At 41.4% G+C, this 12,178-nt stretch overlaps 1 protein-coding gene across 2 annotated transcripts in view; it reads left to right on the top strand.

Moving 5' to 3' along the window:
• LOC128619048 (cadherin-4-like) overlaps positions 1–12,178 on the top strand; it is a 369,140-nt gene that overhangs the window by 160,934 nt on the left and 196,028 nt on the right. For both annotated transcript variants that reach the window (XM_053642896.1, XM_053642895.1), the window contains one exon: positions 6,006–6,029. In XM_053642896.1, the coding sequence (XP_053498871.1) occupies positions 6,006–6,029 (24 nt within the window). The remainder of the gene's footprint in view (positions 1–6,005; positions 6,030–12,178) is intronic.

Here is a 12,178-nt window from a genome sequence, read left to right as displayed (position 1 = left end):
TGTGGTGTAAATTAGTCATTTGTTTCTACTTCAGGAAATATAACTGAATTGTTAAAATAATTGTGGGCAAGAACAGAAAAATGGAAGTGGGCAGGATTGGTCAAACTTTCTGTGGGAGCAGGCGGGATTGGTCACGAGTGTCTGCAGGAGTGGAGGAGTTGGTCGAGAGTGTCTGGAGGAGTGGAGGAGTTGGTCGAGAGTGTCTGGAGGAGTGGAGGAGTTGGTCGAGAGTGTCTGGAGGAGTGGAGGAGTTGGTCGAGAGTGTCTGGAGGAGTGGAGGAGTTGGTCGAGAGTGTCTGGAGGAGTGGAGGAGTTGGTCCAGAGTGTCTGGAGGAGTGGAGGAGTTGGTCCAGAGTGTCTGGAGGAGTGGAGGAGTTGGTCGAGAGTGTCTGGAGGAGTGGAGGAGTTGGTTGAGAGTGTCTGGAGGAGTGGACGAGTTGGACGAGAGTGTCTGGAGGAGTGGAGGAGTTGGTCAAGAGTGTCTGTAGGAGTGGAGGAGTTGGTCGAGAGTGTCTGGAAGAGTGGAGGAGTTGGTCGATAGTGTCTGGAAAAGTGGAGGAGTTGGTTAAGAGAGTCTGCAGGAGTGGAGGAGTTGGTCAAGAGAGTCTGGAGGAGTGGAGGAGTTGGTCAAGAGAGTCTGGAGGAGTGGAGGAGTTGGTCGAGAGTGTCTGGAAGAGTGGAGGAGTTGGTCGATAGTGTCTGGAAAAGTGGAGGAGTTGGTTAAGAGAGTCTGCAGGAGTGGAGGAGTTGGTCGAGAGAGTCTGGAGGAGTGGAGGAGTTGGTCAAGAGAGTCTGGAGGAGTGGAGGAGTTGGTCAAGAGTGTCTGGAGGAGTGGAGGAGTTGGTCAAGGGTGTCTGTAGGAGTGGAGGAGTTTGTCGATAGTGTCTGGAGGAGTGGAGGAGTTGGTCGAGAGTGTCTGGAAGAGTGGAGGAGTTGGTCGAGAGTGTCTGGAAAAGTGGAGGAGTTGGTTAAGAGAGTCTGCAGGAGTGGAGGAGTTGGTCAAGAGAGTCTGGAGGAGTGGAGGAGTTGGTCAAGAGAGTCTGGAGGAGTGGAGGAATTGGTCAAGAGTGTCTGGAGGAGTGGAGGAGTTGGTTAAGAGAGTCTGGAGGAGTGGAGGAGTTGGTCAAGAGAGTCTGCAGGAGTGGAGGAGTTGGTCAAGAGAGTCTGGAGGAGTGGAGGAGTTGGTCAAGAGAGTCTGGAGGAGTGAAGGAGTTGGTCAAGAGAGTCTGGAGAAGTGAAGGAATTGGTCAAGAGAGTCTGGAGAAGTGGAGGAGTTGGTCAAGAGAGTCTGGAGGAGTGGAGGAGTTGGTCAAGAGAGTCTGGAGGAGTGAAGGAGTTGGTCAAGAGAGTCTGGAGAAGTGAAGGAATTGGTCAAGAGAGTCTGGAGAAGTGGAGGAGTTGGTCAAGAGTGTCTGTAGGAGTGAAGGAGTTGGTCAAGAGAGTCTGGAGAAGTGAAGGAATTGGTCAAGAGAGTCTGGAGAAGTGGAGGAGTTGGTCAAGAGAGTCTGCAGGAGTGAAGGAGTTGGTTAAGAGTGTCTGTAGGAGTGAAGGAGTTGGTTAAGAGTGTCTGTAGGAGTGAAGGAGTTGGTTAAGAGAGTCTGCAGGAGTGAAGGAGTTGGTCAAGAGAGTCTGTGGAAGTTGGTGGGATTGATGAAATTTTCTGTGGGAGAGAGTGGGATTGGCTAAACGTCCAGTGGGAATGGGTGGGATTGGTCAGATTTCCTGCATGAATAGGTGGGATTCATCAAAAATTTTATGGTAGCAGATGAGATTGGTCAAACTTTCTGCTGGATGAAGCAGAAGTGGGAACAGTCCTATGCACATCTCTACTTCAAGGTACTATATAGTCAAGTTCACTGTGTATAATGTATGAATATAGAGCATAGTGATATGCGATATGAGGCTATGTTACCACCATCTTGCCTCGTTAGACTGTTTCTCTTTGCTTTACTCTCCATCTTTATATCTTGTCCAGGTTACATTCTTGCTAAAGTAGCATTAGCAAGGGTTTTCATATTAGCTGCTGACTGTCTTTTCTCCCATTGACACTTGGCTCTGATTCCCAAAGCCCAACCACCAAGGGAGTGAAAAAATGGCTGTAAAAAAATCCACTCACAAACTCCATGCGATGAATTGTGAGAATTCTTTTCAAGGTCTCAGCATCTCACAGCTCGAGCCTAGAGTGAAAGCAAAGAAGAAAAAAAATTAAAACTTGCTCTAATGCTGTCAGAACTTTAAGTCTACATGAATTTGGTTGAAGGGGAAAAACAAAATCTTCCCTTCATGCTGTGTATCTCCATCATCCACTGCTGAGAGAATGTGTAATTACCATTTTCCCTCACTCTTTCGCTCATTCGCTCCTTTTTCCATCACATTTGGCCATCATGCGCATAATGATGATAAAAACACACATTCGCACTGCGCTCGAAATAGACTCGGCGCCTCTCCCGCAGTGAGAATACACACTCGTACCCTCGCACTTGGCTCCGAGAGTCTGAGAGAATTATGGAGAGATGTTTTTATTCCAATATTTTACTTAGCGCACTATACGCACTTACATATTTGGATGGAGGCAGTTGATTTACTTCCAGTCCTCCGTCAATCCGTTGAAGAAAATTCTGTTTTACACTCTGTGTTTACAAAATGTACTGTAGGTTACGTTTAAAACCGACCTGGATTCAATTTCAATAAAATCGGCAATTAAAAAGTTGAGCGAATGCTGTAGCAAATATTCACGATACAGTACTCGCAATGACATGCAGAGGGCGCTGTTGAGCGAGTTACTCCAGCTCGTCAGACAGCCAAATTAGCAAACTTGAAGAAAATTGGTGGAAATTGTAGAAGGTGATTTTTTATATATATATATATATATATATATATATATAATTAAAATGAGAAGAACAAACAAAGGTTGGTGAGGAAGCGATTTTTTATAGCCACTATAACCCAACTGATTCACAGACAGAACATTAAATGTAACTATAAATGTGTGTGTGTGTGTGTGTGTGTGTGTGTGATCAGTTCCCCTGCTGTTGTGTTCCTGTCAGGATACATCACTTGCTCTACATTCAAAAGATGTAGCTCAAGTAACTTTATAGCTTTACAGATATCTCTCTCTCTCTCTCTCTCACTCTCTCACTCACACACACACACACACACACACACACACACATATATATTAAGTTACTTTATGATATCAGTTACTTTTTAGTCTGTGCTTAATTAAGTGGATATCGTATATCTGTCTATTCTAATCAATAAAGTTCATTTAAGAAGCTTCTACAGTAAACAGTGTATCAGTGTATCACTTCATCTCTCTCTGTGTGTGTGTGTGTGTGTGTGTGTGTGCGATAAATGATGTCTGTATCTCACTTTTTTATTTGCATAATTCCCAGCGCACTGACACCAAATACCACACTTCACTGTATCAATTATTCCGTTTGTTTCTATTCGATTCGATTCGTTCTATTTGACTCTATTCGATTCAATTTGCCATTTTGTCTTTTATTTCTTCTATTTCATTTTGTCTTTCATTCTGTTCTTTACTATTTTACTTATTCGATTTTATTCTATTCTATTCTATTTTTTATTTTATTTTTTTCTATTTGCTATATTCTATTTGTTCTACATTCTAAAAAAAAAAAAAAAAAAAGCACCGGGATAAAAACAACCCAAATTGGGTTATTTTCCGCCCAGCGGCTGGGTAAATATAGGACAGAACACATTCTGGGCTAAAGTAAACCATCAAGTTGGGTTCATTTTAACCCAGCAAACAGGTTGGGTTTCAACCCAAATGATGGTTTCATTTTTAAAAAAACGCCGGGTTCATTTTATTTCAGAAATGGGTTAATATTTTCAGGGTTATTCTTACCCTCAAATATGTCAAATATACCACATCATAAACAAATACGTCTCCTGCTCTTCTGAAACGGACAGACTTCAGATGAACCGAAACTTTTTTCTGTTTTTTTTCTTTCTTTTTTTTCTTCTTTTTTCTCTTTTATATGAGTAAAGTTTTAAAATCACATTTAAGCATTTTATTCCGTACTGTACTGTAGTTCAGGAGCATCGCAGACATTTTGACATCTGCTATGAGATCACAAAGGGAAATGATCAGGCTTATGTCTGTTCCGTTGTGACATTTGCTATCCAACAACTTGATCAAAGCGTGACGTTCACTGTGTGAAATATATTTGTGGGTTGTTTTTTTTTTTTTTTTTTTTTGGCTGTTTGTTTTGTAGTTGTTCAGCCACAGCAACATCCTATGGGTTTTCACAGGCCGCCGCACATTATTTAGGTGGTGGATTATTTTTAGCTGTAATACACACTTTCAGATGCATTTACACACACACACACACAACATATGCACATAAAAAGATATCTCTTTCTCTAACTGGATGGAATGCATGTTCGTGTGGGTGTATTCAATTCTTTAGTGTTGTGGATCTGAAGTCTGTTGGGAATGCAATACAAACAAAGACCAAGAAGCACTTGCCATGAGGGTCAAAAGGTCATCCGGCATGCGCTAACATTTAACCCATTACAAAACCATCTCTTCTGAGTATCATTTCCATAATTTAACTGCAGTGCTGTGTGTATTTTGGTGAATATTTCTGGTTATGGAGACACTGTGGGAAATCTGGGCAGGTTTAAGACGTGATCTGGCAACGAAACTCCTTCTCTCTCTCTCTCTCTCTCTCTCTTGCTTGCTCTATCTCACTCTCACTCCTTCGTGACTTCTTGTTTTGGGCTTTGAGCCAGCGTAAAATCGCTCGAGGATGTCCAAGCAGCGAAGAGACGGGCGTGTAATATATGATTTTATCCTATCTGGATGAGTTATTAAATAAGGATGAAGCCACAGGGAGTATACAAACAGTGTCCTTGTAAAAAGGGTTTACAGCAACAATAATCCAGATTTACAGTATTTACTCTCTCTCTCTTTCTCTCTCTCATACACACTCTCACTGTGTCAGTTTTTTTTTTTTTTTCTCACTCACGTGCTTTATTCAGCTCTGTCATCCCTTGTTTGTGAAAAGTTTTGGCTCGTGTCAGCGCTGTTTTCACCTTGCCATTAAGAATTAGCATTTAGCAACAGATTAATACGCCGAAGAGAGTTTTCACCCTTCAAGTCACATCTCCTGTCATTTTATTTCAACTTAAACAACTTTTAGGATTTCAACACGCTTCAGATCCGACCTCACGCTTTCTGACATGTGCTGAGCTGGGAATTTAGGTTGTTCTGCCTTGGGTGCAGGCGTAGCTGTTAAGAAAACTAGGTAACACTTGGGTTTTTTTTTATTTAAAAAAAAAGGGGGGGGGGATTTAAGGGTCAGTATTCAGTTATTTATAAGCAAGTAACCCATGATTTACTAAGTAAAGACCGCTTCGAGATCTTTTAGATATATATATTTTTTTAAAAACGTGACTAAATATAGTATTGGTTAAGCAATGGGAAAACAAATTGGGCTTGAAGTGTAAAAAAAAAAAAAAAAAAAAAAGTCATTTATTCCTAAATGAAAAATAAAATCGTTAGGATTACATTAGGAAAATGGTGACTCTGACACCTACAACCTATTTTACCCTTAATACAATAACTACTCGTTGATGTATAGTTTTATATATACATCGTTTAATTAAATGTGTAATGATAAACAGATAACAAGTATGGCATGTAGTATTTTAGTATTTTTTATTTTTATTTTAATGTACTGTAGGGTAACTGTTGATAAATTGCTGTAGGATAGGAAGAATAAAACACTTGTTATAGGAATGATTTGCTGTTATAGGAAAATAATCAGCTTTTTGCGGTGGTACCGGTCACTGTGCTTCATCACACTAGTGATTATTTGCCATTCTTGAGCGTTCCTCAGGCTGCATTAAATATATATGAGAGGTGCTTTATGAATAATTCTTTAATTTGTTTAAAGAAGAGCCTGCATTAATGTCAACATGCTTTACCTTCTGGGGTTTTTCTAACCTCTTTTTTTTTCTCTTCTCATTTCTAGACACCTTGCTGTCATCAGGAGCAGGTAGGAATAAACCTGTGTGTGTGTGTGTGTGTGTGTGTGTGTGTGAGGTACAGGCTTGTGTGTGTGTGTGTGTGTGTGTGTGTTTGTTGTGTGGTCATTTATGCAGCAGGCTGTATGCTGAGCGTGTGAATAGTTTCCTCGTTGTAAATCTACTATGTTTACGCTGGATTTCGAGCTTAAAAACGACAGAATGGTATTTGGAAGAGGAATCTTTATGGCGTGGTAGTTACCTTGGATTTTCGTGGGTTGATGTTTATGAGATCGTGCTCATCAAGGGCGACTTTCTGCATGAGTGTTTTCAAAACGGTTATTGTGTGGGAGACGGGGAGAGGGGGAGGGGAGGGGAGGGGAGGGGAGGGGGGGCTTTGCATCGATTATTTTTATTATTTTTTTTCCCATTGTTCAGAGTTGAGTGTTTTTGTGTAAAGGAAATATTCTTGAGAGACTATGGTGAAACGTATACCCATACATTAGCATGGCAGGGTCGACAGGCCTACATACTGTAAAGTGCAAATACAAAACAGTGGACGATAATAAATACACAGGGCAATTTAAATGAATGGCTGTTAATGTTAAATGAGACAAAGTAGAACAGCTTTCTGACTCATTGCTTATATTCTCGATTCACATCTGCATGTTAGGATATCTTCTTATGTTACCGGGTGCTCTTAAAGTGACAGTACGACATTACAACAATAAATACGAAAAATAATAATAATAATAATCATTTTAATAAACAAAAAAACAATAGCTACGTAAGACAACAGAAGAAAGAAACCAGTGCAAACAATTGTCTGCATTCTCCATCTTATAGAAAGTAAATGGCAACTCTGACCTTACATTTGATAAGCAGGACATCTGTCTGTTTCTAGCTAAGAGCAATTCCCACTATAACTATAACATCTTGTCATTCAAAGAACTGGAGATTGTTATTCATGCCAGAACAAAGGAAAGTATCTTCGCTTCACTGTCTACCAGTCAAATAGGAGTTTTGTTTTTAAATCTTTACATAGCAAGGTACTGTGATATATCTCTGACCGCTCTGCAGACGTTCTGCCTCAAGAACCTCTACCCCAGCCGCTATAAACTATTCTGCGGTCTTGACTGACGTGTTAGCTTTTAAATGCACCAAACTGGGCAGATTAACTGGGCAGTGTGCTGCAGAGTAGTAGGTAATAATCTGAATCATGCCAGATGATATTCATGCCCGTTTATTCATCATTGTACTGGGATTGTAACAAAGAACACATAAGTCCATCCAGGGAGAAAAGCAGGAGACAACCGGAAAAGAGGCTTTCAGGACAGAACAGCTGTTAGACAAAGCTGGGGTTTAGCAGTTTTAGGCCCCATCAGATGGAAGGAATCAGAACAGATTGAAGGGAGTTCTTTGTACTTGATGAGCATCTGCTAAAACGATCCACAGTTCAGTGATGGAGTACAGGCAAGTCGAAAAGAAGTCCGTTACCGAGAACTGTTTTTACTTCAACAGTTCTCATATTCCTGAAATTCTACCATGATTCAAATGTGTGCGTACGTTTAAATAGTGTTTTTATTGGCTGAAAGCATGAAAGACTGTATATATATAACATATACCACATAGAGGACCATGCTTGTGAAGACATATAGTATCCTTTCATCAAAGGAGTTCTTAAACAGTCTTAAAATTTATGATGCAGGACATGGAGGGAAGGTTGTGAAAGGGCGGTGGAGGACTGTCAGGATAAATGAGTTAGTACTGTTAGTTAGGATTGTGAGAAAGGAGGCTGAGGCAGAATAGGGAGGGAATGACTGTTAAGGAGTGTCTTTAGGGAGCACCATGTGTTCGCATGGTGAGAGAAAATCACGAGGCTGTTGTCGAAAAGGTAGTCCATTGAGGACATTGAGCTGTAAAAGGAGTACGGTTAGGGAGGACTGTTGGGGATGAGGTGAGGATTTGGAGCTTGAGGGAGTATGATGACTGCTAGGGAAGGTCTTAAGTAAGCAACTTTTGAAAAGAGGATGTCAGTGGAGGATAACGAGGAATGGTGATAAGAGAAGAGGGAGGACAGTAAAGGAGGATGCGTAAGAGCTATTATGAGGTAGAATTGTTAAGGAGGAAAGGTCTTAAAGAGGGTTTGAGAAAGTATGATTGGTGATGAAGATCATTTTTTGGGGAGGATGGTATAGGAAGATCATTATGGAGGATGGTATATGACAGTCTTTAGGATGGATGATGAAGGTAAATCATTAGCGTGGATTGTAAGCGAGGAACTGCGAGCCATAATTTTTGGGGAGGATCTTAAGAGTTGATGGTGAAAAGCAATCATTATGGAGGGTGGTGAGAGAATAACCTCAGGGAGGATTGTAATGATGATCTTTAGGGTTAATAGTGAAGGAGCATCACTGGGGTGGGTGGTGAAAGAAGATCTAAGGGAGGATCTTTAGGGTTGAGGGTAATGGAGGGTCATTAGCCTCGGTTGTCATAGAGGATCATGAGCGAGGAAGCAAGGTCATCAGGGAGGATTTTTATGAAGGATGGTGAAGGAGGATCATTAAGGTAGATGGTGGAAGAGGATTGTTTGGATGGTGAGGGAGGATCTTTAGGGTAAGATGGAGAAGGAGGATCGTCTAGAAGGACTTCAGGGAGATTCTTTAGGATTGATGGTAAGGGGGATTATTAGGGTGGATAGGGAGGTGGATTATCAATGAGTAAGCAAGAGAAGTTCATGAAGGAGCATTTTTTTGGATAATGGTGAAGGAGGATCATTAGACTGGATAGAGATTGATAATCATAATAATCATAAAAGGGGGTATTTAGGGTATGTAATGAAGAATAATAATTTGAGTAGTATGGGAGGATCCTTGGGTAGAATGTGAAGGAGAATTCTTGCTGTGGTCAGGGAGAATCTTTAGGGTAGATGATGACTGAGGATCATTAGGGTTTTGAGAGAATATGTTTAGTGTAGATGGTAAAGGAGGAATTTGGGTTGTGAATGAGGATCTTTAGGGTAGATGGTAAAGTATGATTGTTTGGGGGTGAGGGAGGATCTCTGGGGTAGATGGTAAAGTATGATTGTTTGGGGGTGAGGGAGGATCTCTAGGGTAGATGGTAAAGGATGATTGTTTGGGGGGATCTTTAGGGTAGATGGTAAAGGATGATTGTTTGGGGGGATCTTTAGGGTGTATGGTAAAGGAGGATTGTTTGGGGCGTGATGGGGGATCTTTAGGGTAGATGGTAAAAGAGGATTGTTTGGGGGGATCTTTAGGGCATATGGTAAAGGAGGATTGTTTGGGGGGTGATGGAGGATTTTTAGGGTAGATGGTAAAGGAGGATTGTTTGGGGGTGATGGAGGATCTTTAGGGCGTATGGTAAAGGAGGATTGTGTGGGGGTGATGGAGGATCTTTAGGGTAGATGGTAAAGGAGGATTGTTTGGGGGGATCTTTAGGGCGTATGGTAAAGGAGGATTGTGTGGGGGGTGATGGAGGATCTTTAGGGTAGATGGTAAAGGAGGATTGTTTGGGGGGTGATGGAGGATCTTTAGGGTAGATGGTAAAGGAGGATTGTGTGGGGGGTGATGGAGGATCTTTAGGGTAGATGGTAAAGGAGGATTGTTTGGGGGGTGATGGAGGATCTTTAGGGTAGATGGTAAAGGAGGATTGTGTGGGGGGTGATGGAGGATCTTTAGGGTAGATGGTAAAGGAGGATTGTTTGGGGGGTGATGGAGGATCTTTAGGGTAGGTGGTAAAGGAGGATTGTTTGGGCCTTGATGGAGGATCTTTAGGGTAGATGGTAAAGGAGGATTGTATGGGGGGTGATGGAGGATCTTTAGGGTAGATGGTAAAGGAGGATTGTGTGGGGGGTGTTGGAGGATCTTTAGGGTAGATGGTAAAGGAGGATTGTTTGGGGGGTGATGGAGGATCTTTAGGGTAGATGGTAAAGGAGGATTGTTTGGGGGGTGAGGGAGGACTTTCGGGGTAGGTTTTAAAGGACGGTCATTTGGTTGATGAGGGAGGATTTGCAGGTTATATGGTAAAGGAGGATCGTTTACATGGTAAGAGAACATCTTTAATACAAGCTGACGGAAGGGAAATATTACGAGTGAGGCTTGTTAGGCATAATATTTTGAATTTTTGCTAATACTATCATCATTTGCCAATGTGTCATCAGGATGGCTGGTGAGGGTCCTAATAATTTCAATGGCGAGCTCTTTTTCACATTTACATGTAATGGCAAAATAAGAAAGACACTTAATTCTGCATAACATCAAAGATATGCTGACCGGCAGCGAACAAAAATAAACAGTGCATGCATCATGCAGTAACAAAACCTGCATATGGGCACATATGAATAAAGAGGGTCATAAAGAAGGATGGTGAGAGCATCAGGATAGATCATAAAGGAAAAATCGTTAGGGTTGATAGAGAAGGAATATCATCAGGAAGGATTGTTGGGGAGGCTCTTTAGGGTAGGTGGTGATGGAGGATCATTGAGTGGTTGGTGAAGGAAGATCATCAACAAGGGATGTTACAAAGGATTGTGAGGAAAGGTCATCTGGGGGTGTCTTTAGGGTTGATGATGAGATCGGACTGCTAGGGTGGATAGTGAATAGGGGATCATCAGGGAGGATTGTTAGGTTGAATCTTTAGGGTTGCTGGTGAAGGAGAATCATTAGGGAGAACTGTGATGGATGAGTGGGCGTCCAGAGTCAAAGCTCACTTATACCAGTGTGCTAATGGCCAGCAGCACACAGCAGACCACTTACAGCCTCTTAACATCCTCAAATTTAGAGCTGTTTTTCCTCTCATCTTCCTAAAAAAACATGGATCTGTTAATTTATTTGAATTATTTATTTATTTGTCTGTTTTATTCATTAATTAAATTGAACGGTTAAGTGGCATTTGCAGCATTTCTAGTTTGTAGAGTGACTTTGCACTGACCTTTTTCTCATTAGCTGTACAGCATTAGCTAATGGACAATCTCGTTCTCCGTTCTCGTTGAGATGGGAAGTTGTTTTGATGAAAAAAAACACACACACACACACACACAAAAAAACAACAACCACCTAAGTGTTTACTCTTCATTTGAGGTGATTTTAGCGGAAGCAGAGAAAAGGTGGATGCTATTAAACTTTGAAACTTGGGGCATTGAAAGTAAAGTTCCAAAAATACACTTTTGAAGCTAATATTATAGTTTACTGTCTGAAGTGCGTGTGCGTGTGTGTGTGTGTGTTGTGTTTCTTGTCCTTCTCTAAGGGAATTAGAGGTTTTATCTGTAATTCAGAGGTCATATCCGATCCTCTGACTCTTCTCCCCCTCGAGAGCGTAGTTAAGCACCCGTCCTGTCAATTAGTCCGACCGAGAATCGATTCATCACTACAGCCATTCATTGATCCTGTGACTCATTAATACGCTTTGTAATGGCTCCGGGTGTTTAACCGCACTCGTTAAGCTTTCCAATCTGACAAATTCACACTCTCTTTCCTTTCTTTTCCTTTTCAGAAATAGTCACAATTTCACTGTAATTTTCCACAGGGTGGAGCAGAAAATCAGGAGCGGCCCTGGTGTGACGTGGTTTAGTTTAGCGATCAGCTAATGTTAGGTCGAAGGGACAGCCCTGGTCCTGTTTCCTACTGGCTCATTCACATAGATAAACTCTGAGCAAAGTGAAATTACCAGCTACTGGAAGAGAGAGACTGATTTTGTCTTCCCGCATTCACTCCCATTCAATTCAATTGGCTTGGTTGCCAGACTAATTTTATTCATGTTCAGACTGACCGCCCTGTAACTCTCTTTTCTCTCTTCCGTCTATCCCTTTCTCATTTTTTGTTCTCTTGCACTTCTTACTTTTTTTCCTGTCTCTGAATCTTGGTGAATTTTTTGTCTCCCTCTTGTCCACCTCATCTCTTTTTTCCCATTAGTATGCCTCCATATCTCTCTCTCTCTCTCTCTCTCTCTCTCTCTCTCTCTCTCTCTCTCTCTCTCTCTCTCTCATATCCTTGCTATGTATTGATTCCGAGATTCCGAGAAGCAAGAGGTAGCAGCAGAGAAATTTGCTCTTGATAAAAACCAAAAAGGAAGAGAAAATGACTACTAATGTTTTAGTTAATTATACATCGACCTCTGATGCAAACCTGAAGGAAAAAAAAAATCTAAGAACAAACAAGATCTG

The sequence above is a fragment of the Ictalurus furcatus genome, chromosome 15, assembly GCF_023375685.1.
Source record: "Ictalurus furcatus strain D&B chromosome 15, Billie_1.0, whole genome shotgun sequence".
NCBI lineage: Eukaryota > Metazoa > Chordata > Actinopteri > Siluriformes > Ictaluridae > Ictalurus > Ictalurus furcatus.
The sequence above is the reverse complement of the archived record's forward strand: the minus strand, read 5'-3'. Positions and strand labels throughout refer to the sequence as shown.